General features: G+C 45.1%; 1 protein-coding gene and 1 long non-coding RNA gene across 8 annotated transcripts in view; both read right to left on the minus strand.

The window, feature by feature from the left end:
- HEATR6 (HEAT repeat containing 6) overlaps nt 1-5,762 on the minus strand; it is a 57,923-nt gene extending 52,161 nt beyond the window's left edge. For 3 of the 7 annotated variants that reach the window (XR_004347507.1, XR_004347506.1, XM_032616537.1), the window contains exons 1-4: nt 5,523-5,748; nt 3,298-3,405; nt 997-1,137; nt 420-535 (exon numbers count right to left, since the gene is read on the minus strand). Coding sequence is in view for 5 of the 7 variants with exons in the window: in XM_032616537.1 (XP_032472428.1) it covers nt 420-535; nt 997-1,137; nt 3,298-3,405; nt 5,523-5,741 (584 nt within the window). In the remaining 2 variants the exon portion in view is untranslated. Of the gene's footprint in view, nt 1-419; nt 536-996; nt 1,138-3,297; nt 3,406-5,522 lie in introns of all 7 variants that reach the window. The other 4 variants (XM_032616538.1, XM_032616541.1, XM_032616540.1 and 1 more) reach the window with 4 other exon arrangements.
- A 3,386-nt stretch (nt 5,763-9,148) lies between these two features.
- On the minus strand, nt 9,149-13,564 carry LOC116745144. The gene is made up of 3 exons (XR_004347289.1): nt 13,448-13,564; nt 10,672-10,772; nt 9,149-9,253 (listed from the first exon to the last, which is right to left on the minus strand). It is a non-coding gene; the product is annotated as an uncharacterized LOC116745144 (long non-coding RNA).
- Between the last annotated feature and the right edge of the window lie 9,640 nt (nt 13,565-23,204).

Raw genomic sequence — 23,204 nt, forward strand, 5'->3', positions numbered from 1 at the left:
TTGCATGAATTTAGAATTGGGCAGTTGGGATTGGTTCTGTTTTCTTAAAGGAAATTGGCCTTGACAGATATATCTCACCAAAGCTTAAATGAATATGAATATATCCTTCTCGAAGACTTAATCTGGTCAGAATTTATACCAACAGAAAACAAAACCTCAACATATTGCACATGTATCACTTTTACCATATTTTAGAAATAAAGTTCTAGTCTAAGGTCCTAGTCCTTCACTTCTTCATAAGCAACATTAAAATTAAAAATAAACAACATAAGATGATGTCACTAGCAAAGAGCACAGGAAATGCAAAGTAGGTTATTTTTCTAAGTTGGCTCTGGCTTCAGACAGATTGAACCACCTATAAAGGGCCCATGAGAGGCCCTATCTTATTACACCTGGGAAATCTGACTGAATCCACATACCTGAGACATAAGTTTGCCATACAATGCACTGCAGCTCTCCTAACTTCAGGGTCCGACTGAGCCAAGTCACTCAGCTTCATCAAGAGTCCGCTCTTGCCAAGCAAGTCTGGGAGGTACTGAAACAACATCACAGCCAATGTTGGCCGAAGAAAAGCTTCTAGGAAAGCATTACTTTTTAAATAGATTTCTTTTTTTTAACTAAAGGGAATTTAGGTACCAAAAGACTAGCTGCTAGGTAAATCCTTCAGACAGGCATGCAAAAATATGCCCAAAAAGCATCAGTAAGGATCAGCACTCCCAGCCTAGGTTGTTGCTGAAGCTCTTTCGTCTTGGCTGCATAGCTGAAGGGTAATGATAATCATAATAATGATTAATATTTACCAAGTGCCAAGCACTTTACAAGTGAGACTTCACCCTCAGAGGAGCTATTTTACACGTGAGAAAATGAGGCTCAGAGTGACTGAGGAAGGGTTACACATCTAATTAATGGCAGGACAGAAACCTGAACACAGGCTTGCTGGTTCAGAGCCTGTGCTCCCAACCTTTCAAAGGAAAGACAGAATGCAGTTTAAACTACCTTTTGACACTTTGAGCCATTGCAGTAAACCAGGGCTGCCAAGGCTTGGAGAATCTGCATGTGTGTCCAGGAACTGCACTGCTGAATAGCAGAAATAGTATATGCCAACAGGAAATCCAGGTTCTGTTCATCAACAATCACCTATCAAGAGGGGAAAAAATTATGATCTAACTTCTAGAAAGATATTTAATCCTTTTCAGACATGAATGCTCACCTGAATCAAGCTGTTTAAGAAACAGAGAGGGCACGTGTATCCATCTTTTTCATGTCAAAAAGATCAGCTTTAAAGACCTTGAAAGTCTTATCAAGAGGACTCCCTCCCTGCCCCAGGGCCTTGCTCACTTCTTCCCCTTTACTCCCTCCACTCAAAGTATAACCTGGCAAAGTCCTTGTAACTTTTCCTTGAACTAACCAGACACTGGCAGCTGCAAATACACAGATATGTAAGACTCAATCCGCTGAAAACTTTTAATTCAACTATGTTGCCTAGTAAATGCTCAACAAATACTCTGTGACTAAATATGTCTGCTGAATAGCTACTATGTCTCTGCCATGATGTGGGGAATATAACAGAAAGAGACGGCATATTCCTGTCCTTAAGGAGTTTATAATTTTATTGGGATAAAGTAGGCTAATCCAAGTACCAATTCACAGACAACTGAAATAAACTGCCACCAAATGTTAGAAACTTGGTTAAGGGCTGTGGGTGCCATGGGTGATTAGGAACTTTTCCAACTGCCAGTGTTAAAAAGATGTTACCGCTGAGAACAGCAAACATTCAGAAGCCACCACATCAGTTTGAAAAATTCTAAACTTGAAAAGAGCCGTATTTCATTTAGCAAGTCACATGCAGCATACACTGTTTTACCCTGGTTACCTCCAGCATATTCAGCCCCTCTTTTCTTGCTGGCAGGATACTGATCTTATTTGGGTGTCTACCTTCCCCACACGAGACCCGAAGGTAAACCCCAATTCTGCTAAGACAGTGGTTTTCCACCAGTGGCAATTTTGTCCCCCAGGGAACACTTGGCAATGTCTGTAGACATTTTTGATGGTTCGAATTGGAGAGATGCTACTGGCATCTAGTGGGTAGAGGCCAGGATGCTGTTAAACATCTTCCAATGCACAGGACAACCCCTCATAGCACAGATTTATCCAATCCAAAATATCAACAGTGCCAAGGATAAGAAACCCTGACATAAGGGCTGAGCTGTATATTGTAACCATCTAGGGAGCACAGGTCCTCCAGGTGATTCTAATGGGCAGTCAAGGTTGAAATCCCTTGTTTAAGCCATTCATGGTAATACCATTCCCCTGATCAGACTGCTGTAGAGGGGTTCTCGTATGACCTAAGTCTCTCCAGCCTGATATCAGGGAAGAGACTGCTGGAGAGTCTGTGAGGCAAGCTTCCTCATTCTTAAATAAAAGAGACAAAAAATAAATAGTTCTTTTGCTTCTGCTGGGTGTTATTTATTTTCCATGGGATGCCTGGATTTTAAGTGTGAGAGTTGCTAGCTGAGGATAACCCATCCACTGAGGACGGCAGAATGGAAAGATGCCAGAAAGCCTCTTAATTATTAAGTGCCCCTAAAGCTGCATCCCTTGAGGCCTGTGATGTAAGATAATTTTTAAAAAATTATTTAGCTATTCTGGCTTGGCTCTTCTGTTTCTTGCAGCCAGAAGCATCTTAGATTACATAATGCTAATTGATAACTACATTCACATACTCATGTGGTAGCTTATAGTAACAGCCTCAAATTTTGAACTGTTCCTAAAAAAAGATACCAGATTTATTTAGCAAGTTGGAAAACATTCTGAAGAGAGGGGAGCTACAGTACAGACCTTGACATAAATAACAGGGATCTTTTTATCTAGGTCACCTTGCCCCTGAGCTACTTCTTATGTTCTATGAAGACCAAAAGTAGATGACAAAAATGGTAGCTTTGGGAGAGGGGAAAAAATACTGGTAGGAAAGGGGTAGGGGATATTTCAATTTATTCATAGATATGTCTTAGTCAAATATATCTTTCCTGAAAAATTCTAAGACCTGGGGGCTTGAATGATATTGGTTTCCTGAACCAAATGGATAGGAATACCTCTGATGGACAAATCTGTAGAATCTTTTTTTTGGTCAGAGTTATATTTGTTTTAATATAATTCTTAGTAAGGCATTTGCTTCTCACATTTGCACAGCTTCTGAAAAGACCAGCCTATCATACCTATCACAGATGTAGTATCTCAAAGGTACTTACTTATTCTCAAAATTCATGATCTGAATTCTAAAGTTACCTATATGATTACCTGTAGTGTGTTAAGTAAATGGTGGATAAGCTGAGACAATTTGCTGACAAGATGATTCTGATTAAGAGGCACCAGTTGGCAAGCTTGGACAAGAAGAGTACTGACGTCCTACCAAAAAAAAAAAACAAGAAAAAAACAGACAATGAAAAGGTGCTATACCTGTTAGCCAAGAGAAGACCCGCCCCCAACACAGCCAAATGAGAAAATAAAAGTGAACGTTCACACTCAAAATGGGGAAAGATGAAATATGAGGCAGAGAGTAGGATGACAGCATAAAAATAGCATGTGCTAAAAAAGGAAAAGAATCAATATGATTTTTCTCAGGCTAGAGACTCCAGAGTCTCTACATATGTAGAGACAGTACAATTAAATAACCAAAGAAAGGATTCCAGAATATAAAAGCACACACTGAAATTAAAAATACCAAAGGGTAAGCAAACCAAATTTGCCATGTCACTGGGAAAATCAGAAATGACACTTGTACAAATTTCATGTAAAATTAGGAATTCTTTTTACCTATTTGCAAATCACACTATTCATTCACCTATTGATGTTTATTGAATTAAAAGGCTCTGAGCACCTTCCCTGCGTCACGTAGTGTGCCAGGTCTTTGGGCTCCAAACATGAACAGACACATTCCTGAATCTCAAAGAGCTCACAATCTAGTGAAAGAGACAGAAATACTATTCACAAATAATTAAAGTGAATTAGGTCCTGAAAGAATTCAGTACAAATTCTGCAGGAATACAGTTATTAGGGAGGTCTTGTGGAGGTGATTTTTAAGCAGAATCTGGAATGATCTGAAGGATGAGTAAAACTCTGCCAGACAGACAAGGCACCGAAAGACACAGCAAGCAAAGGGAATGGAGTGGGCAGGCTCGGAACAGGAGTAGGTGTGGAACACCAGTATGTGCTTGAGGAACAGCAAGTTTTAAAATGACTGCACACAGGGCACAGAAGCAGGAGTGATGGGACATAAGACTGGAAAGTCACAAATTATATAAATAAAGCAAAAGTCCCCGACTCCTCCCTTAATTCCACTCTGCTCCCTAGTGACGCAAACTATTTTGTTGTAAACTCTCCCACACATTGTTTTGAACTCTTTGCATCTATAAATGTACATTTATGTTCAAGCCCTCCCCACCCTATATTGGTCTCATACTGTAACTTGCTTTGCCCAGTTACCAATATGTATTGGAGATCCTCCCAAATCAGAGTTTTACTTTTCTAATGAGATTCTTTTCCGCTAAAGAAAAGGTCACTCTGGCAGGAGAGCAAAGAATGGTCTGGAGAAGGACTGAAAATAATAAGTTAGAGGAGACCAGTGGAACAATCCAGGAGAATCATCTTGCCTGAGGGCCTAAGGCTTTGGCAATGGGAATGGGGGAGGGGGCGGTGGACTGAGAAACATTTCTGACATAGATTCTGAAGAATCCAGATTGGATAGGATCTGGGAGGAAGGAAAGGTGAAGAACCAGCGTCTGCACCTTTGCTCTGTGTGACTGGGCAGACTCCATGTTTGTGTGTGTTGGGGGATGGGACGGATTGGGGATGTGGTGGGTGTATGGAGACAATGAACTAATTTTTAAGAACTGTCAAGTCTGAGGTGCCTGTGAGCACCAGAAAACAGTGGTAAGACTGGGTCAAAAGTTCAGGGAATTCAGTAGCATCCAAGGCCTGATGTGTGTGAATACTATTGCTCAGAGCCAAAGTACTTCAGAGAGTGCGGAGCTAGCGTGGAGTAACAGAAAATGGCTGGGACTTTGAGACACTTTAGTTCCAATTCTAGCTCTGCCTTTTGCCAGCAATATGACACTGGACCTTTTTTGTGAGCCTCAGTATGTTTATCAGTAAAATAGACCTAATAATACCCACGTTCTAAGATCCCTAGAACCGTGTACGGTACAGTACAGTACGTGGTAGTAAGGAATTTTATACACAAAGTGCTCTGAATGCGGGGAGCGGAGGGACGGGAAGGTGGCACCAGAGATGACACCTGCAATGTTATCAGAGCAGAAGTCATCAAGCTGGTTTTGAAAGAAGCTAGTTTGCCAGGCACGGCACGGTTCTTCCAGAAAGGGAGGGCGGAAAATATGCCACGGACGGAGGGAGCAAACGAGCCTGCAACTAAACACTGCGAAGTGGGGGTGCGAAAAGGCTAGAGAGGCGGACGGGAGCCACCAGCTAAGGTCCCCGAAGGGTGGGGCCGGGGCCAGCGGGCCTACCTCCGGGGCCACGCCGCTGCCCTCGCTGTAGTTCTCGGAGATGAGCTGGTCGAAGAGCAGGTGGATCTCGGTGCGGCTGGAGCTGCTGTCATCCGGTCGCAGGGCGCAGAGCCTGGCTGACAAGCAGCGGAACCCACGACCCTGCTCGAGGGGTGGCTCCCCCTGCGCCTCTTTCGCCGGCCCGCACATTAAGGAACCCGCTACTTGCGCCGCCGCCATCTTTCCTACGTAGGACCACAGGAAAATACTTCCGGGGTATTCCCCGCTTCCGCGCGCCAATTCCGGAAATGCCTGTTTCAAACCAGAACCCGAGGTGGGAGGGGTTCTGAGACTACGGGACGGATCCTCGGACTAGTACCCTGTGAGTGTATATGAGAAATTATGTGGGAGACTTTTTCGCCGCCCACCTCTCCTTGAGCCCTGACGAAAAGTGGGGACTCTGTTTGTCCTCCCAGAGAGTTTGTTACTGGGCAGGGCTGACATTCCTGTTCAGTACTAAGCGTTTCAGATTCAGTCTGGGGTTGCAGGAAGGCCGCTGTGGAGGGGAGTGGCGGAAACTGGTAGTTCGACATCCTTCTCTTCTTACATCGTATTGGAGCCCCTAATTTTTTCCCTAGACACAAAACCACCCTGAATAAAAACTGTGTTCCCCAGTATTCTTTGCAGCTGGCCGTGAATCCTGTAGATCTTAAAGCACCTAACCAGCACAGAAGTAATTTGGGAGTTCAAACTGAACCATGTAAAATACAACCTGCCTAAGGGTGACATGGTTGAGATTGGACACCCCAAGATCTCCTGAAACCTTAAAAGCAAGAAGCTGGAAAGGAAAATAGCCATTTAAAAAGCTGTGAACAGTTTTCAGTCACACTGGAAGTGAAGGCTTGAAATTTACATTTGGGCAGACTGGGAAAACCATCTCTAGGATGTTTGAGTTATGCAAATATAAAGCAAATTCTCACCCATAACTCTTAGGGAAACCCTTGAAGTCACCCAAATGTACATATTTCATCCTGTGAATAAAATACTTATGTTTAGCAATGAAAATTGGTGATACGCTTTAGAAGAGCTAGTTCTCTGAAAACTTTGGGATTCTTTGGGAAGAAATACTTATTTTATTTTGAATTTAAATTTCATTATGTTTGTATATTATTTCTTCTTGGATGGGTGTATACATATGTATGTGTATTTGTGATACTCAAACATTTGCTCAGAGAAGATCAGTAGCTGAGAACTAGTCACTGATTTTTTTTTTTTTTTTTTTCTTTTTGCCACACTGTGCAGCATGTGGACTCTTAGTTCCCCGACCAGGGATCAAACTGCGCCCCCTGCATTGGAAGGGCAGAGTCTTAACCACCGGACAGCCAGGGAAGTCTCTAGTCACTGATGTTTTAGTTTGAATTCTCCTAAAGCAGAGCCTCAGGTGAGGTTGATATGTGAGTGATTTACTCGACCTGGTCATCACCACAGTGAAGGTGGCACGAAAGAAACTGTGGAAAGGACCTAGGTTTGGTGTGGCTAATCTTAGGTTGAAATGTGGATGACCCACACTTAGTGTTATTCAAGACTGAATGACTCAGAGGTTGTGAACTATACCAGTCTGTTGAGTTCTGACGGAGTATACCCTTGTGGATGGCAGTGTGGTTTCTCCAAGGAAATGAACATGTCTACTCTCTGGTGATCACCAGCTGAAGGAAATGTATATCAAGCTCTCATAGAGGCCTTTGAAGGCCCCCGGCATTGGCTTGTATTTGGACATTAACCTCCAAACTGTGAAAAATCACCATTTGGCAAATGCCTTCCCAAGAAAATCTCCTCACACATCCTTACCTTTCCTCACTCTCAGTATTTTTATAATCTTACAGTGACTGAGGGGCTTTAAAGGGTGCTAAGTAAGTTCACAGATCTTTCCTTTTATAAATTCTGCATAAGGTGATCTGGAGCCTCACTCTGGAATTTCATTTCTTTCATGTTTCGGAACCCTGTTAGGACGTCGCTTTTATTGCCTCATTAGGGTCTAGATCATCCTAACTAAGGTAGGCTTTACTTTACATCCCCCCCCCCATTTCTAATTCACATCCTTATTTCCTTCAGAACATTGACCATAATGTGTAGTTATCTTCTTTATTTGTTTACTTGTTTATTACCTATTTCTTCTTATAGAATGTGAGCTTTGTGAAGGCACAGATACCATCTGTCTGGTTCACTACTGTATCCCCAGTGCTAGCACAGCACCTAGGATGTGACAGGCAACCCACAATACCTGTTGACAGAATAAATGAAGTTACTATTATTATCAGAGCCCCCTATTTGCCATCTGTTGGTTGATATGAAAATCAAATGTTCTGTAAACTGTAAAGTTCTATTAACCTTAGGATCCAAATGAGGTAGATATTATTATTTCTCCCTTTTTATAGCCAAAGAAAGTTTAAATGGTTGAAAGAGAAAAAATTTAAACAGTTTAAATGGTTTGTCAGCGGCAATGAAGGCAGTAAATTAGTCAACATCAGTCTACAACCTGGGCCAGTTGAATCTTAGGTCTGTGACTGTGAAACACATAGACAAGAAATTTCAAGTCTATTTTAACCTCCCACATTTCGTAACGGGGAAAACAGGAGAGAGGGGCTGGCTTTCAGTATCCGGATGAACTGTGAGAGGCCAGGAAGGAGGATTAGCCTTGTGTTCTGTTCTAGAGTCTCAGAAAATTAGGACTAAGAGTCATTAGCCTATCAATTTGATAATAATAATAATCATTTAGTCAACATTTACTTAATGTTTCCCACGTGTCAGGCACTATTCCAAGCACTCTACACGAACTAACTGTTTCTACCTTTGCAGCTCTATGAAGTATTGGGTTGGCCAAAAAGTTCATTTTTGGCCAGCCTAATAGATCCTATTATATAGATCAGGAAACTGAAACACAGAAAGGTTAGGACACTTGCTGAAGGCCACACAGTTGTGCGGTGGGCCTGAGTTTGAAATTCAGAGTTGGATCTCCTAACCAACTATGCTATTGATATAACTTACAGGCCTTAGAATGTGACATGGAAGTATAGTTAAGGCCCTGACACTTATCTGCTATGTGACTTTGAACAAATTACTTAATTTCTTCGAACTTCAGTGTCCTTATATGTAAAATGGTAGTGAGAAGAAGCATTGTCGCAAGGTCGTTGTAAGGATAAATTAGATGATACTTGTGGGGCGTATAACACAGTCCTTGTTGCATAGCAAGTGTCCAACAAATGTCATCTCTCCCCCACCGCCACCTCCTCCTCCTATCACCCCTCACCAAATAAGTTAAGTAGTATGGGTACTTTTAATGATGATGATTTTTTTTTGGGGGGGGGGGGGGGTTCGAAGGCCTCTCACTGTTGTGGCCTCTCCCATTGCGGAGCACAGGCTCCGGACGTGCGGGCTCAGCGGCCCTGGCTCACAGGCCCAGCCGCTCCGCGGCATGTGGAATCTTCCCGGACCAGGGCACGAACCCGAGTCCCCTGCATCGGCAGGCGGGCTCTCAACCACTGCGCCACCAGGGAAGCCCAATGATGATGATTTATTAAAAGAAACAATTATTTTCCCTTCCCCACCACATCCCTTGTCATCTCCATCCACGGGCCCCCATTTTCATCTGTCTTCCTGGGCAAGGAGTTTCAAAGAGTCACATCTTTGAAGACAGGAACTCCAGGAAGGGATGAACAGCTATTAGAGAAGGATGGCCCTTAGGATGTCTTCATCTGCGAAATGGACAAAAAAATTAGGCATGAGACCTGCTGTATTTGGGGACCTGGATCCACAGAATACAATTGAGAGGCAAGAGTTCCCAGTTCTGGGAATCAGTAAGAACCTGCCAGGAACCGGCAAGGCCATAAGCACCCCAAGGATTGTGGGTGGATAGGAAAAATAATACATTCTGAACACAAGCAAGTTATTTTTAAAGTATGTATTGATTCTGTTGTGTTCAGTACAACTTAATTTATAATCAAAACTGAATCCTTGTAGCTTTCTATTATGCATTTTTTTTCAATCAATGGCTATTGACAATAAAGGAAATACCATGTGAGGCCCCTGAAATATTTTTATAGTAAAGGGGTTCTTATAGTATAATATGGCAATGTGCACCTAAGGCTTAAAATAAGCATACTCCTTGGTCATCAATTATACGCCTTAGAATTTATTCCAAGCAAGTTAATAAGGGCATATATACCAATTCAGTATTCACTACAGCCATATTAATGATGCAAAAAATAAGAAATATATTAAATGTGTATTAATGGGGTTGGTAAGTATATGAACATACACGTGCATGAACATACATGCACATATGGAGCACACGTGAGGGGTATTAAAGATGATGGGACAGAAACATCAGTGTTGATATTAAAAGTTGTTCACTAACTATTTCTTTTCTTTTTCTTTCTGGGCCGCACTGTGCGGCTTGTGAGACCTTAGCTCCCCAAACAGGGGAACCCGGGCCCTTGTCAGTGAAAGCTCAGAGTCCTAACCACTGGACCGCCAGGAAATTCCCTCACTAGCTATTTCTAAGTGAAATAATCAAGAAATCAAAATAGGTACAAGATTATCTCTTTTTTTGGCAATACCCGGGCCTCTCACTGTTGTGGCCTCTCCCATTGCGGAGCACAGGCTCCGGACGCGCAGGCTCAGTGGCCATGGCTCACGGGCCCAGCCGCTCCGTGGCATGTGGGATCTTCCCGGACCGGGGCACGAACCCGCGTCCCCTGCATCGGCAGGCGGACTCTCAACCACTGTGCCACCAGAGAAGCCCAGATTATCTCATTTTTAAAATAACTATTATATATGTGTGTATGTGTTATAATATGTACCAAAGTGTTAAGCAAACACCATTTGGGGGTGGAGGGTTATGGGTGATTTTTATCTTTTTTTTTTTCCCTCAAATAAATACTCTGATCTTTCTCTAGGATATACCGGATAATGAAATTATTTTAAAGATTTGGAAACCACCAGCCTGTGATAGGTGCTTCTTTTTCTTGGGAAGCGTGGGTGATGAGGAAGAGGCCACAGAGAGACCGCTTTCCATCCCACTCATTTCTGGAAGGTCCTATTGGGGCCAAGCGTACCGCCTGCCTGGTTTGGACATGGTTTGAGGAAGCAGGGAAGGGCCTGATGTTTTTACCTGTCCTTAGTCCGAGACACATTCGTGGCCACAACCATTCCTGACGCAGTGCTCCTCTGGACCACAGTCCCAGTCACCACGGCAGAGCTCAACGCAGGTGCCTACGTTAGAACAGACCAGCTGAACACCACCATGCTATAGCCACAGGTGCTAAAGAGGCCAGCCCTTGATTAAGGAGCCAATTCCACTTTCTTCTTTTGGTTCAATCCATAGTATAATTTATAAATGATTACTTGCAGAATAACACACATTAACATTTTATATGTTTCAGTGAAAAACAATGCATTCACACAATCTCAACAAAGCAAGGCCTACTTTAAAGAAGGGGATAATTGTGTCTGTGGAAGGGAAGTGCAAAGAAGTCCACTTCAATGTCCTCACTTCTCCTCTCTGCAGGGAAAGGGGCAGAGAAGGGGAGACTCACATTTACCAAACAGCAGCAAGGGTGCCCTGCAGTCACCTTGTGCAGTGAGTCTGACTGGCCCCATTTTATAAGAGTGGCAGCTGGGGTGCACAGAGGTGACTCTCCTACTAGTCAGTACAGAAGTGGGAACCAACCCAGGCCTGCCTGGCCCCTAGGCCATGCTCCCTCTGCCATCCCACAGGTGAAACTGACCCTGACATGAAGAGCACATCTCCAGATTTCAAGGAGTCACTCCTGACCTGAGTGGAGGCTCCCCATGTTCCCAGAGCCTCAAGGTTAGTCTTCGAGGGCCAATGAAATAGGTCCAAGAAGCTAGTTAAGACCCCCCGTCAAGGGTTTCTAACAAAATGTATGCAGAGCTCTGGATGAATGTGTGCTGGGCTTGCGTTGGTTACTCAGCTGTGATCAGGAGATTCTCTACCTGATTCTGTCTCTGCACCTCTCTGGGCCTTTGTTTTCTCATATGTAAAAAGAAGCCCTTGGATCCAACAGAGGTGGATGAAATTCACTCTCCAGTGTCAACTCCAATCAATAGAGGTGGCTATTCTGATGCTGGGTTGAGAAGCTCTGGGACACCTTGTCCAGGCTCAAAGAGAAAGAGTGCTATGATTGATTAGCAATGTCTGAGGATGTAAGACGGGGGCCTGGTGGGATGTCTACAATGTACCTGCAGACCTCAGAGAAGATCAACACCATCCCTCCATGCTTTTATTAGCCGTTGTTGGTTTATGGTAAGAGAATTGGGAGACTTCTTGTCTCCACTCACAGTAGTTTGGTCACTCATTAACATCTGTTGCTTTCTTACTATGTACAAAGCACAGCGGTAAGTTATTCAGGAAGTACGAAGATGTAAGATCGGGTTATTACCTTCAAGCAGCGTAGAGTCTAACAATGGAGATAGGATTTATGTTTAAAGTACTAAAAGCAAAGCAGTATGTGACATGTGCCCTGAGAGAGGTTTATCCAAAGGACTAAAGGAGCTCAGAAAAGAGAGGACATTGCTTCTAATTAATCAGGAAAGGTGAGTCTTGAAGTATGGAAATCTTTTAAAGGCAGAATTGAGATGGATGGTAGAGAAGAGAAAAGAATTACTAGCCAAAGTTCACAAAGGGAAAATGCAACAGGGTGGGACTAGGGAGAGGTGCGTGAGGCACCCAGGGCACAAAATTTAAGGAGGCACTTGTGCAATCCTGGGGGTGAGCACCTCCCTAAATTTTGTACCCTATATGACTCATCTCCTCACTCTTAACCCTGAAATAAAAGAAATACAGGAAGAGTAGCAACTGGAAGGCTGGATAAGTATTAGGGAACATTTGGAAGTTAAGGCAGAAAGGTAAGCAGGGGACAAAGTTACAGAGGGCAGATCTTGCGGACCTGAGAAGTTGAGATTTCATTTGGTAGGTCAAGAGAGGGATGTGATGGCTGTTTACTTATGAAGATTATCTGGTGTGAGAGCATAGAATAGACCAGGATTCCACAAGCAAGCAAACTTAAGAGGGAAGAGAGGGGCAGGGAGAGCTGTCAGGAAACGATTGCACTGGCCCAAGCATGGAGTAATCAGGACTGGAAATACAGTGTGGCAATGGGGGTTGGAAAGGAAGGAACATGTGTAAGAAACAATTTCAAAGAATGAATGGCATTTGGGAACCAATTTAATGTAGTGCAAGGAGAACAAAGAAGAGACGAGTTAGAGTTGAATCCAATGACATTTAGGGAGAAGAAGATAGTGACGATAATGTAAGAGAGAAGAAAGTTGGAGGATTGGTGGAGTGACAAACAATGTCAGATGCTGCAGAGGTTAAAGACTCCGGCTACTGAAGAGAGTCAAGTGATTCGTCAAGAAGATCTGGGAGAGCGACGGGGACAGCAATGGAGACTACAGTCAGTCTTCAAGGGATTAAGGAATGAGTTATGGGGAAGAAAGGGGAGAATGAAGGTTACCCCTTTGGGAATGTTGGTGGTAAAAGGAAAAAAAGAGATTGGGATGATTCATGGTTCACATATTTAAGAAAATGTTTTCTCTAGGCGATCCAATTTATTTGCAGCAAGAGACAAAGAAACTGGTGGAGAGAGAGACACCGGGGGGATGGAGGGTGGCTGATGAGGGCGCAGAAGGCTCCCCTTTTGGAGAGTCTAGATGGAGGGGTGACCCGGGGAAAGGAGGGGAGAAAGTAAAAGCAGAAGCAGAGAGATTCTACAGTCAAGGTGGGTCCCTGCAATGGCTCCTTGACAGGAATATCTTCCCGTCTCTCCTTTCTTCCCCTCCTGCCCCTACACCCACTGGTCCCCGATGGCTTACTTTCTGGCTCCCTCATACAGAAAAGGACAGGGCTACCTTCTGCATGGACTTACCCAGAAGTTTCAAGGGTCTCACGGCAGCCTGAAGCTCCTGTACCTCTGAGCTGAGGGTAACTAGGGTCACGAGGAGGAGGAAGCCTCCCAAATTCATGCTGCTGTCGGAGGTCTTTGGTAAAGATGCAGCAGGGCTGGGAACAGCTGAAATTTATCCTCTTCTGCCCCCTGAGCTGGGATGAAATGCCAAGGGTGGGGCTAGAGTCTGTGGGAGCCTAAGCCCTGCCCAGAAGCTGACATGTCCGGAGAACACACACCATGTATACTTTGGGTTATGCCACATTGTTACCTAAGCAAGTCTCTGAGCCAAGGGAACACCCTCCTCTGACTGACAAATATGACCCCTAAACCAGGAAAGCAGTGAGTGACTGAGAAAGTAGGTGAATTGGGATACTTTCATTCACTCATTCCTTTTTCAACACAAGTATCAGATGTCTTCTCTGGGCCAGGCACATGCTGGGCATGAGGAATATGTCCTTACAGTGTTTACAATGTAGGAACTGGGCGCTAGCTGGTGGAGGTACAGCCTGCTCTTTCACTTCGCCCCTCCTTGTTCTGGGCCCTGGCACCTCTGGTCTAGAGGGCAGGGAGAGGCAGTAGGAGAGCCAGCAAGGGTGCTCTTAGGTCACCTGCTGGTGGTAAGGAGGTGACTCTAGTCTCCTTCTGGCTTGGTCTGATTCTTTCTACTCCTGGGCACCAGGCAGACGTGGTGGCCTTTGCCTGTATGATACGTGTAATTGTCTTGGGATGGAGTTCCACCTCTTCTTGTCCACCTTCATTTCTGAGGACCCAATTTCCTGATACACGTGTTAAACTCTTCCAGAATGTCTCCCATCATGAAGCACAGGGGTGGGGGTGGGGTGCGACTGCAGTAACCAACCAGCTAGGCAGTGAATTTCATTTCCCCCCTTCTTGTACACACTCCTACACTAGAGGAGTGATTCTCTGAAACAAGCGGTCCCCTTGGTTTTCTGGAGGGATAGGCCCTCTTCCCTCCCCAGTAGCAGCAGGGATGGGAGAGAGGCATGTATGAATTCTGGCCATCAAAACTCTGTTTCATACGATGTCTATCTTAATGTGAGATGAGGACGACTGGGCTGGTTGGTAATGGCAGGACCAGTTTGTAACCTCTTAATAAGGCCCTGGGGAGCCGGTTGACTTCTCTTTACAAAGCGCAGTACTTGACGTTTCCCCAGGGCCCCTGGTTCCTAATTCTGGGGCTACAGGAAGAGAGCTGCCCTGTTGTGCTCCATTTGTCACAGTTCCTGAAATGCACCAGTTAGAGGTCCTTTGGGCAAACAAATGACCTCACAAATTGCTAATACCCCTAGGTGGGTTAAGGAGTACATTTATGGGTTATTCATTATGTAATTTTGCAAACTACCTTAACTCAATCCTGCCTATCCCAACGCTGAGATTGGTTGGTGTCTAATTTCTGTAACAGGGTAAGAGCCAGAAAGAAACTTTTAGAGATGCTGAACGCTGACGAGAATATCAATCCATATGTAATTCCAAATATTTTAAAATGCTACAAAAAAGTTTAAATTGCACAAAACTCAAAGGTATGTCAAAATTAAATTCATTTCCTTTTAGATGTCCTCTTTTCTGATTTTATTTTGGGTACTCTGTTTTGCTGGTTCCCTTAGTTTGTCCTTTTGGTTCCTCAAAGCTGAGTGGGGCCTTCAGAGCATTGGTAATGAGGCCCCCGTCTTCCCTGGATTTACCTTGGCATGCAGTTATTTGGTGCTGCCAGCTAAGTAGACATTTAAGCCTTATAGTTTTATAAAGCCTAAAGAAAATTTTGTCTTGGGACAAAAAAATCTCACCAAGACCGGTAATCTGAATTGAAGCCCACCCCAGACGTGAGTGAAGGGCATAACAACTCCCAAATGCCATTTAGTGAGCACTGGCTTTATTCCAGGCTAGGCTCTTTACCGACCTCCTCACATTTAATCCTAACAAGGCTGTGAGGTGGTCTGTTGGTTAGGAGTCTGATTGCTAAAAGAGGGAATTTAGTATGAGAATGCAAGGGTGTCATTTCTGCTTCACTTTCTTTTTTAAAAAAATTATTTATTTAAATTAATTAATTTATTTTTGGCTGCATTGGGTCTTCCTTGCTGTGCGCGGGCTTCCTCTGTTTGCGGCGAGCGGGGGCTACTCTTTGCTGCGGTACGCGGGCTTCTCATTGTGGTGGCTTCTCTTGTTGCAGAGCACGGGCTCTAGGCATGCGGGCTTCAGTACTTGTGGCTCGCGAGCTCTAGAGCGCAGGCTCAACAGTTGTGGCACAGGGGCTTAGTTGTCTGCAGCATGTGGGATATTCCCGGACCAGGGCTCGAACCCGTGTCCCCTGCATTGCAGGTGGATTCTTAACCACTGAGCCACCAGGGAAGTCCTCTGCTTCACTTTCACATCTACTTCATCTTTCTTTCTCTGCTGACCATCTTCCTCTGTTTTTCAAACCATATGGTAGGGGGAATGTTACCTCCCCTGAGCCCTCGAGTTCAAGATGAGTCCAGAAAGTACTAGATTTTCCCAGCCACAAATTTAAAATGCCAGAGGAGAGAATTTTCTTGGCCTGGTTTGAGTCAGATGTCACCCGCGCCCCCCAAACTGACAATACAAACAAAGCTGTTGAGGGCTCTGTGTGTGTGTTTGTGTAAGGGTGTATGTGTGTGCGTGTGTGTGTGTGTTGTGGTGGTATTCAGGGAGCAATTGTAATTAGGAAGACACACAACATTGTTTCCAATACAGACAGGATTATTGCCATTTTACAGATGAGAAAACTAAGTCACAGAGAGATTTAGTAACGTACCCCAGATGACAGTTAAAAGGCAGAGCCAAGCTCAAACTCCAAAAGTAGTGCTCTACTCTAGAACACGTTACTATCAGGTTAGGTCCAAATTCTTAGAAAATAATTTTGATTCCTCTCAGTGGCACAGATGAATGAGCTTTTTTAAGAAAATTAATTTATTTATTTTATTTATTTTTGGCTGCATTAGGTCTTTGTTGCTGTGCTCGGGCTTTCTCTACTTGCGGAGAGTGAGGGCTACTCTTCGCTGCGGTGTGTGGCCTTCTCATTGCAGTGGCTTCTCTTGTTACACAGCACGGGCTCTAGGCATGCAGGCTTCAGTAGTTGTGCCATGTGGGCTCAGTAGTTGTGGCACGCGGGCTCTGCAGTTGTGATATTTAAAGGATGCTTCTCCTTTAAATGAAAGGAACTCTGTATTATTGGGCATTCATTATGTGCCCAGCAAGACACCGTGGTGAGTACGGGTGTGTGCAGGAGCATGGGAGACTGGTGAGAAGGGTGGGGAGTGCAGCTGGAGGCTGAGCGTGTGATCAGATGCAGAGGTGGCACTTGAGATGTCTGCTTGCGTTTTTTCTTCGTATACGATGTCTCGTGCCCCCGACTTTCCCACTCCCTTCCCCTTCTTGTCTTTGTACCGGGTCCTGACTTCCTCCTCCTGACAGTAACAGTTAGTTGCTGCCGGGACTCTCCAATCGCCTTGCGAGTTTTTTTCTTTTTTCTTTTTTTTTTTTGGCTGCTTTGGGTCTTTGTTGCTGCGCGTGGGCTTTCTCTAGTTGCGGAGAGCAGGGGCTACTCTTCATTGCGATGTGTAGGCTTTTCATCGCGGTGCCCTCTCTTGTTGCAGAGCACAGGCTCTAGGAGCGTGGGCTTCAGTAGTTGTGGCACGCGGGCTCAGCAGTTGTGGTGCACGGGCTTAGTTGCTCCACAGCATGTGGGATCTTCCCGGACCAGGGCTCGAACCCGTGTCCCCTGCATTGGCAGGCGAATTCTTAACCACTGCGCCACAAAGGAAGCCCACCTTGCGAGTTCTGAGGGCAGCCCCTGCAGCTCTGTGTTGACCATGTGGAGGAGGATGCGCCCCCCACCCCACACGCCCCACCCCCGCACACACATCACGCTGCTGAGTGGCGTCTCCTTTGATGACAATGCAGATGGGCAGAGATGCGCTCTTCCCCTGTGCGGCCACCCTCTGCCTGGCCTTCCAGAGACTTCCACTGCAGCTGGGGCACCAGGCCTCTGTCTCCACCCACCACCCCTCCTCTCCCTGACTCCTGGGTTCCTCTCATTAGGAGAGGGTCTTCTTGAAGTTGTCTCCCACTCATGGGCCAGATAAAATGATTAGAAAACAAGCCAGAGCTGCAGCCCCTTGTCTATCCTGACTCTCAGGAGCCCACACCTGTTCCTTGGACCTGGCCGGTTCAGCAAGGTCCATTTTCTGCAACTGTGAGCCCCTGAGGGGTGAGGATTGGCTGACCTGCGCAGCCTGACGGTGCGGGCCAGCCCTCCCCAGGTGTGCCTGGGTTGAGATCAATATAAACACCGCTCCAGGCAGCAAGAGCCCCTGCAGCTGTGCCTGACGCCATATTCTCTGCCCCGTCAGCCGTGTCGGGGCTGGGCTAATGGGTGGGAGTGAGGGGCTACGCCTTTGTGGGTGGCCCGGTGTGAGTGGGGCTCTGCTGGACTTTCTGCAGGAGTTGCCAGGCTGCCACCTGCTAAAGAAGAGGATGTGTCACCCATAACTGCCGCTGGAATTTCTCCCCGGGCAGAGGTGAGGAAAGAAAAAAGCAGTGGGGGCCTGGACAAGAGGGGTATCTCAGGCAGGGAAATGGAAAGATTCCAGAAGAGCGCCCGGGGCCAGGACAATCCTGGCTGGCCTGCAGGCACCAAGTCAGCCGGCATGCTGTCGCTCGTGTGGCTCCATGGCCCTTCCTCTAGGCTTTCAAGTCCTTGTACATATTCAGGTGTTTTACCTGGGAAGGGTGGGAACAGTTCAGCAGCAGCTGACCTGGGGCTCAGCTCACGTTTACTCACAGACACCTCGGCACGGTTCCCTAGCTTTGCAATGAGGACGCTTCTTGCGGTGGGGTGGGGGAGGGGTGCTGCTGGCTGCATGGGAGACGATTCCCCACCTCTGACCAACTTCAGAATTGTTTACCACTGGAGCAAGTACCCTGATAGGGTTTTCCTCTGTATAACTGGTGGGTTCTTTATTTTTTCTTTTTTGGTTCAAGGTAGATTTTATTCCTCTTTTTTGTATTTATAGATATAAGCATGGAAATAATTCATTCATATAAATACATTTATGTGAAGGGAATAACTTTTTTCTGTTTTTTAAAATTTTATTTAAAATTTTTAAAATTTTATTTATTTTTCTATACAGCAGGTTCTTATTGGTTATCTATTTTATACATATAAATGTATACATGTCAATCCCAATCTCCCAACTCCTCCCACCACCACCCCCCCCCACGGCTTTACCCTCTCGGTGTCCATACGTTTGTTCTCTACATCTGTGTCTCTATTTCTGCCCTGCAAACCGGTTCATTTGTACCATTTTTCTAGGTTCCACATATATGCATTAATATACAATATTTGTTTTCCTCTTTCTGACTTACTTCACTCTGTAGGACAGTCTCTAGATCCATCAACGTCTCTACAAATGACCCAATTTCATTCCTTTTTATGGCTGAGTAATATTCCATTGTATATATGTACCACATCTTTATCCATTCGTCTGTCTCTGGGCGTTTAGCTTGCTTCCATGACCTGGCTATTGTAAATAGTGCTGCAAAGAATATTGTGGTGAATGTGTCCTTTCGGTTTATGGTTTTCTCTGGGTATATGTCCAGTAGTTGGATTGCTGGATCATATGGTAATTCTATTTTTAGTTTTTTAAGGAACCTCCATAATGTTCTCCATAATGACTGTATCAATTTACATTCCCACCAATGATGGAAGAGGGTTCCTTTTATCCACACCCTCTCCAGCATTTGTTGTTTGTAGATTTCCTGATGATGCCAATTCTAACAGGTGTGAGGTGATACCTCATTGTAGTTTTGATTTGCAATTCTCTAATAATTAGTGATGTTGGCTTAGGGTAAGGATTAGGGTTAGGGATAGGGTAAGGGTTAGGGAACGGGTACGGTTTAGGGAAAGTGTTAGGGTTCGACAATGGGTTACGGTTAGGGTATGTGTTAGGGTATGGGTTAGGGTATGGGTTAGTGTACGGGTTAGGATTAGGGTACGGGTCAGGGTAAGGCTTTGGGTTAGGGTTAGGGTAAGGGAATGGGTACGGTTTAGGGTAAAGTTTAGGGTATGACAGCGGGTTAGGGTACCTGTTAGGATATGGGTTAGTGTTAGTGTACGGGTTAGGATTAGGGAACGGGTTAGGGTAAGGCTTAGGGTAAGTGTTAGGGTTAGGGTTAGGGAAGGGGTACAGTTTAGGGTACAGGTTAGGGTATGACAATGGCTTAGGGTTAGCGTACGTGTTAGGGTACGGGTTAGTGTTAGTGTACGGGTTAGGATTAGGGTACGGGTAAGGGTAAGGCTTCGGGTAAGGGTTAGGGTTAGGTTTAGGGTTACGGCTAGGGAACAGGTACAGTTTTGGGTACAGGTTAGGGTACAACAACGGTTTAGGGTTAGCATACGTGTTGGGTACGGGTTAGGATTAGGGTACGGGTTACAGTAAGGCTTCGGGTAAGGGTTAGGGTTAGGGTTAAGTTTAGGGTTAGGGGACGGGTACGGTTTAGGGTACAGGTTAGGGTACGACAACGGTTTAGGGTTAGCGTACGTGTCAGGGTATGGTTTAGTGTTAGTGTACGGGTTAGGATTAGGGTACGGGTTAGGGTAAGGCTTCGGGTAAGGGTTACGGTTAGGGTTAGGGAACGGGTACGGTTTAGGGTTAGGGTTAGGGAATGGGTACGGATTAGGGTACAGGTTAGGGTACGATAGCGGTTTATCGTACGTGTTAGGGTACGGGTTAGTGTTAGGGTACAGGTTAGGATTAGGGTACGGGTTAGGGTAAGGCTTCGGGTAAGGGTTACGCTTAGGCTTAGGTTTAGGGAACGGGTACGCTGTAGGGTACATGTTAGGGTACGCCAACGGTTTAGGTTTAGCGTACGTGTTAGGGTACGTGTTAGTGTTAGTGTACGGGTTAGGATTAGGGTACGGGTTAGGGTAAGACTTCAGGTAAGGGTTAGGGTTAGGGAACGGGTACGGTTTAGGGTACAGGTTAGGGTATGACAGTGGTTTAGGGTGAGCGTACGAGTTAGGTTACGGGTTAGTGTTAGCGTACCGTTTAGGATTAGTGTACGGGTTAGGGTAATGCGTCGGGTAAAGTTTAGGGTTAGGGTTAGGGTTAGGGTTAGGGAACGGGTATGGTTTAGGGTACAGGTTAGGGTATGACAACGGTTTAGGGTTAGCGTACGTTTTAGGGTTAGGGTTAGTGTTAGTGTACGGGTTAGGATTAAGGAACGGGTTAGTGTAAGGCTTTGGGTAAGTGTTAGGGTTAGGGTTAGGGTTAGGGAACGGATACGGTTTAGGGTTCAGGTTAGTGTACGACAACGGTTTAGGGTTAGCGTACGTGTTAGGGTACAGATTAGTGTTAGTGTATGGGTTAGGGTTAGGGTACGGGTTAGGGTTAGGGAATGGGTACGGTGTAGGGTACATGTTAGTGTACGAGAATGGTTTTGGGTTAGCATACGTGTTAGAGTATGGGTTAGTGTTAGTGTACGGGTTAGGATTAGGGAACGGGTTAGGGTAAGGCTTTGGGTAAGGGTTAGGGTTAGGGTACGGGTACGGTTTAGGGTACAGGTTAGGGTACGACAACGGTTTAGGGTTAGCGTACGTGTTAGCATATGGGTTAGTGTTAGTGTACGGGTTAGGATTAGGGTTAGGGTTAGGTAACGGGTATGGTTTAGGGTACAGGTTAGGGTACGACAACGGTTTAGGGTTAGCGTACGTGTTAGGGTATGGGTTAGTGTTAGTGTACGGGTTAGGATTAGGGTACGGCTTAGGGTAAGGCTTCGGGTAAGGGTTAGGGTTAGGGTTAGGGAACAGGTACGGTTTAGGGTACAGGTTAGGGTACGACAATGGTTTAGGGTTAGCATACGTGTTAGGGTACGGGTTACACTCTTCCCCTGTGAGCTCTGCAGCGTGTGGAACCTGGATCAAGACACAGGTAATTGCAAGCGTAATCCCTGATAGGCAGCTGACCTTTCTGGATGATATTGACCTGAGGTTAGCATTGAGTAATGTTGTATTTTCATATAAGCTCTCTGAGCCAAAAGAAATAGCTTGTTCCACCTAATATTCAAAACTACTATAGAACGGAGGCCACTTTGAGTGACAGAGAGAAAGGAGGTAGAAACCAAGGGACCTGGTATTTATTGGGCATTTCTATGTGCCAGGTTTTATAAACACACACATACACTAATACACATACATGTATTTTGAATAATATATATATAATTATATTGTATATTGAATAATATATATAATTATACCTATAATATATACATATAATTATTTCTATACACACACACACACACACACACACACACACACACGCACACACATTATCTCCACTCCTTTTAAAGATAAAAAATACTCTCAGGGTTTATCTCCATTTCATACATGGGGAGATAATAACTTCCCCAGGTTCACACATCTTTTTAATTACCCGAGTCTTTCTGACTCCAAATCCTAAGCTCTCTCGTCCATCCAACACTGTTTATGCCTTTTCGTTACACATTTCCACTCACTATATTCTAGACCCAAATATTAATATTACAGGACTCAAGGCTTGATCTAAGAATGGGCACTGGTACCCTCTCGTCTTCTCCCCCAAGCCTCCATGGAACTCTCTAGAATTCCTCACTGGGTCACACTACTTGAACTGCTAACAAGTAGAAATTCCCTTGGGTAAATAAGCCTCCTGCCATGTTCAGATGGAAGGAAAACCCCATTTCTGAGTATCATAGCTTTTTTCCCTCCTTCTACCTTGTACAGAATCCTCAGGCCTCCCTTTATTACAGGTTCTCAGACATGTGGATCCAGCTTTTTGTATAAGTTTTCATTTTTCCTTTTGTAAAACTGTTTGGAAAAACTTTTATTTTACAAGGATGGCTCTATCTGACCACTAGGATAGGCCTACTCAACCCATGAGCGTCAGACTTACTGGGTAAATGACTTTACCAAACTCATTTCTTCTTCCTAAGAACACAGTAGATTACAGCTCCCAGCTTTCCTTGCAGCTGGCCATGGCCATGTGACTGAATTCCAGGCAATGTGAGCGGAGGTGATGCACCCCACTTCTGGGGCAAAGCCCTTAACTCCCCTCCCCACCCCAAACCCACGCCATCCATCCTCTTCTTCCTATTGTTAGCCTGAAGCACTTAGGCAAGTGATCCTGGAAGCCAAATGTTGAGGTTGATGAAACCACAATATGGAAGGAGCCCACTTACCAAATTACCACTTGGAGGAAAACTGCCTGCAGTTCAAGAATACCCATTTTGGATTTCACACCAGGGGGGAATAAACCATAACTGAGTTAAGCCAGTAAGATTTGGGGATTTATTGGTTGCAGCAGCTAATTAATACAATGTGAACTCTAGTCACATCACTCTCTCTCTCTCTCTTTTTTTTCGTATTTTGGCCACGTGGCACGTGGGATGGTTCCCTGACCAGGGATCAAACCCGGGCCTCTGCAGTGAAAGCACCAAATCCTAACCACTAGGCCACCAGGGAACTTCCCTAGTCACAAAACTCTTGACAAATCCATTTAATCTCTTGCCCCTAACCACCCCCTGCACCTCCCCCCAACCATCCGACACACACACACACATGCACGCACACACACGCACACACACTCCACTGCTAAAGAGAAGGGCTATTTTGGGGGGGGGGGGAATTCCAGTTTCTTAAAGTCACTATTATTTTTCCTGAATA

Source organism: Phocoena sinus, chromosome 20, assembly GCF_008692025.1.
Source record: "Phocoena sinus isolate mPhoSin1 chromosome 20, mPhoSin1.pri, whole genome shotgun sequence".
In the NCBI taxonomy this organism is placed as follows: Eukaryota; Metazoa; Chordata; class Mammalia; order Artiodactyla; family Phocoenidae; genus Phocoena; species Phocoena sinus.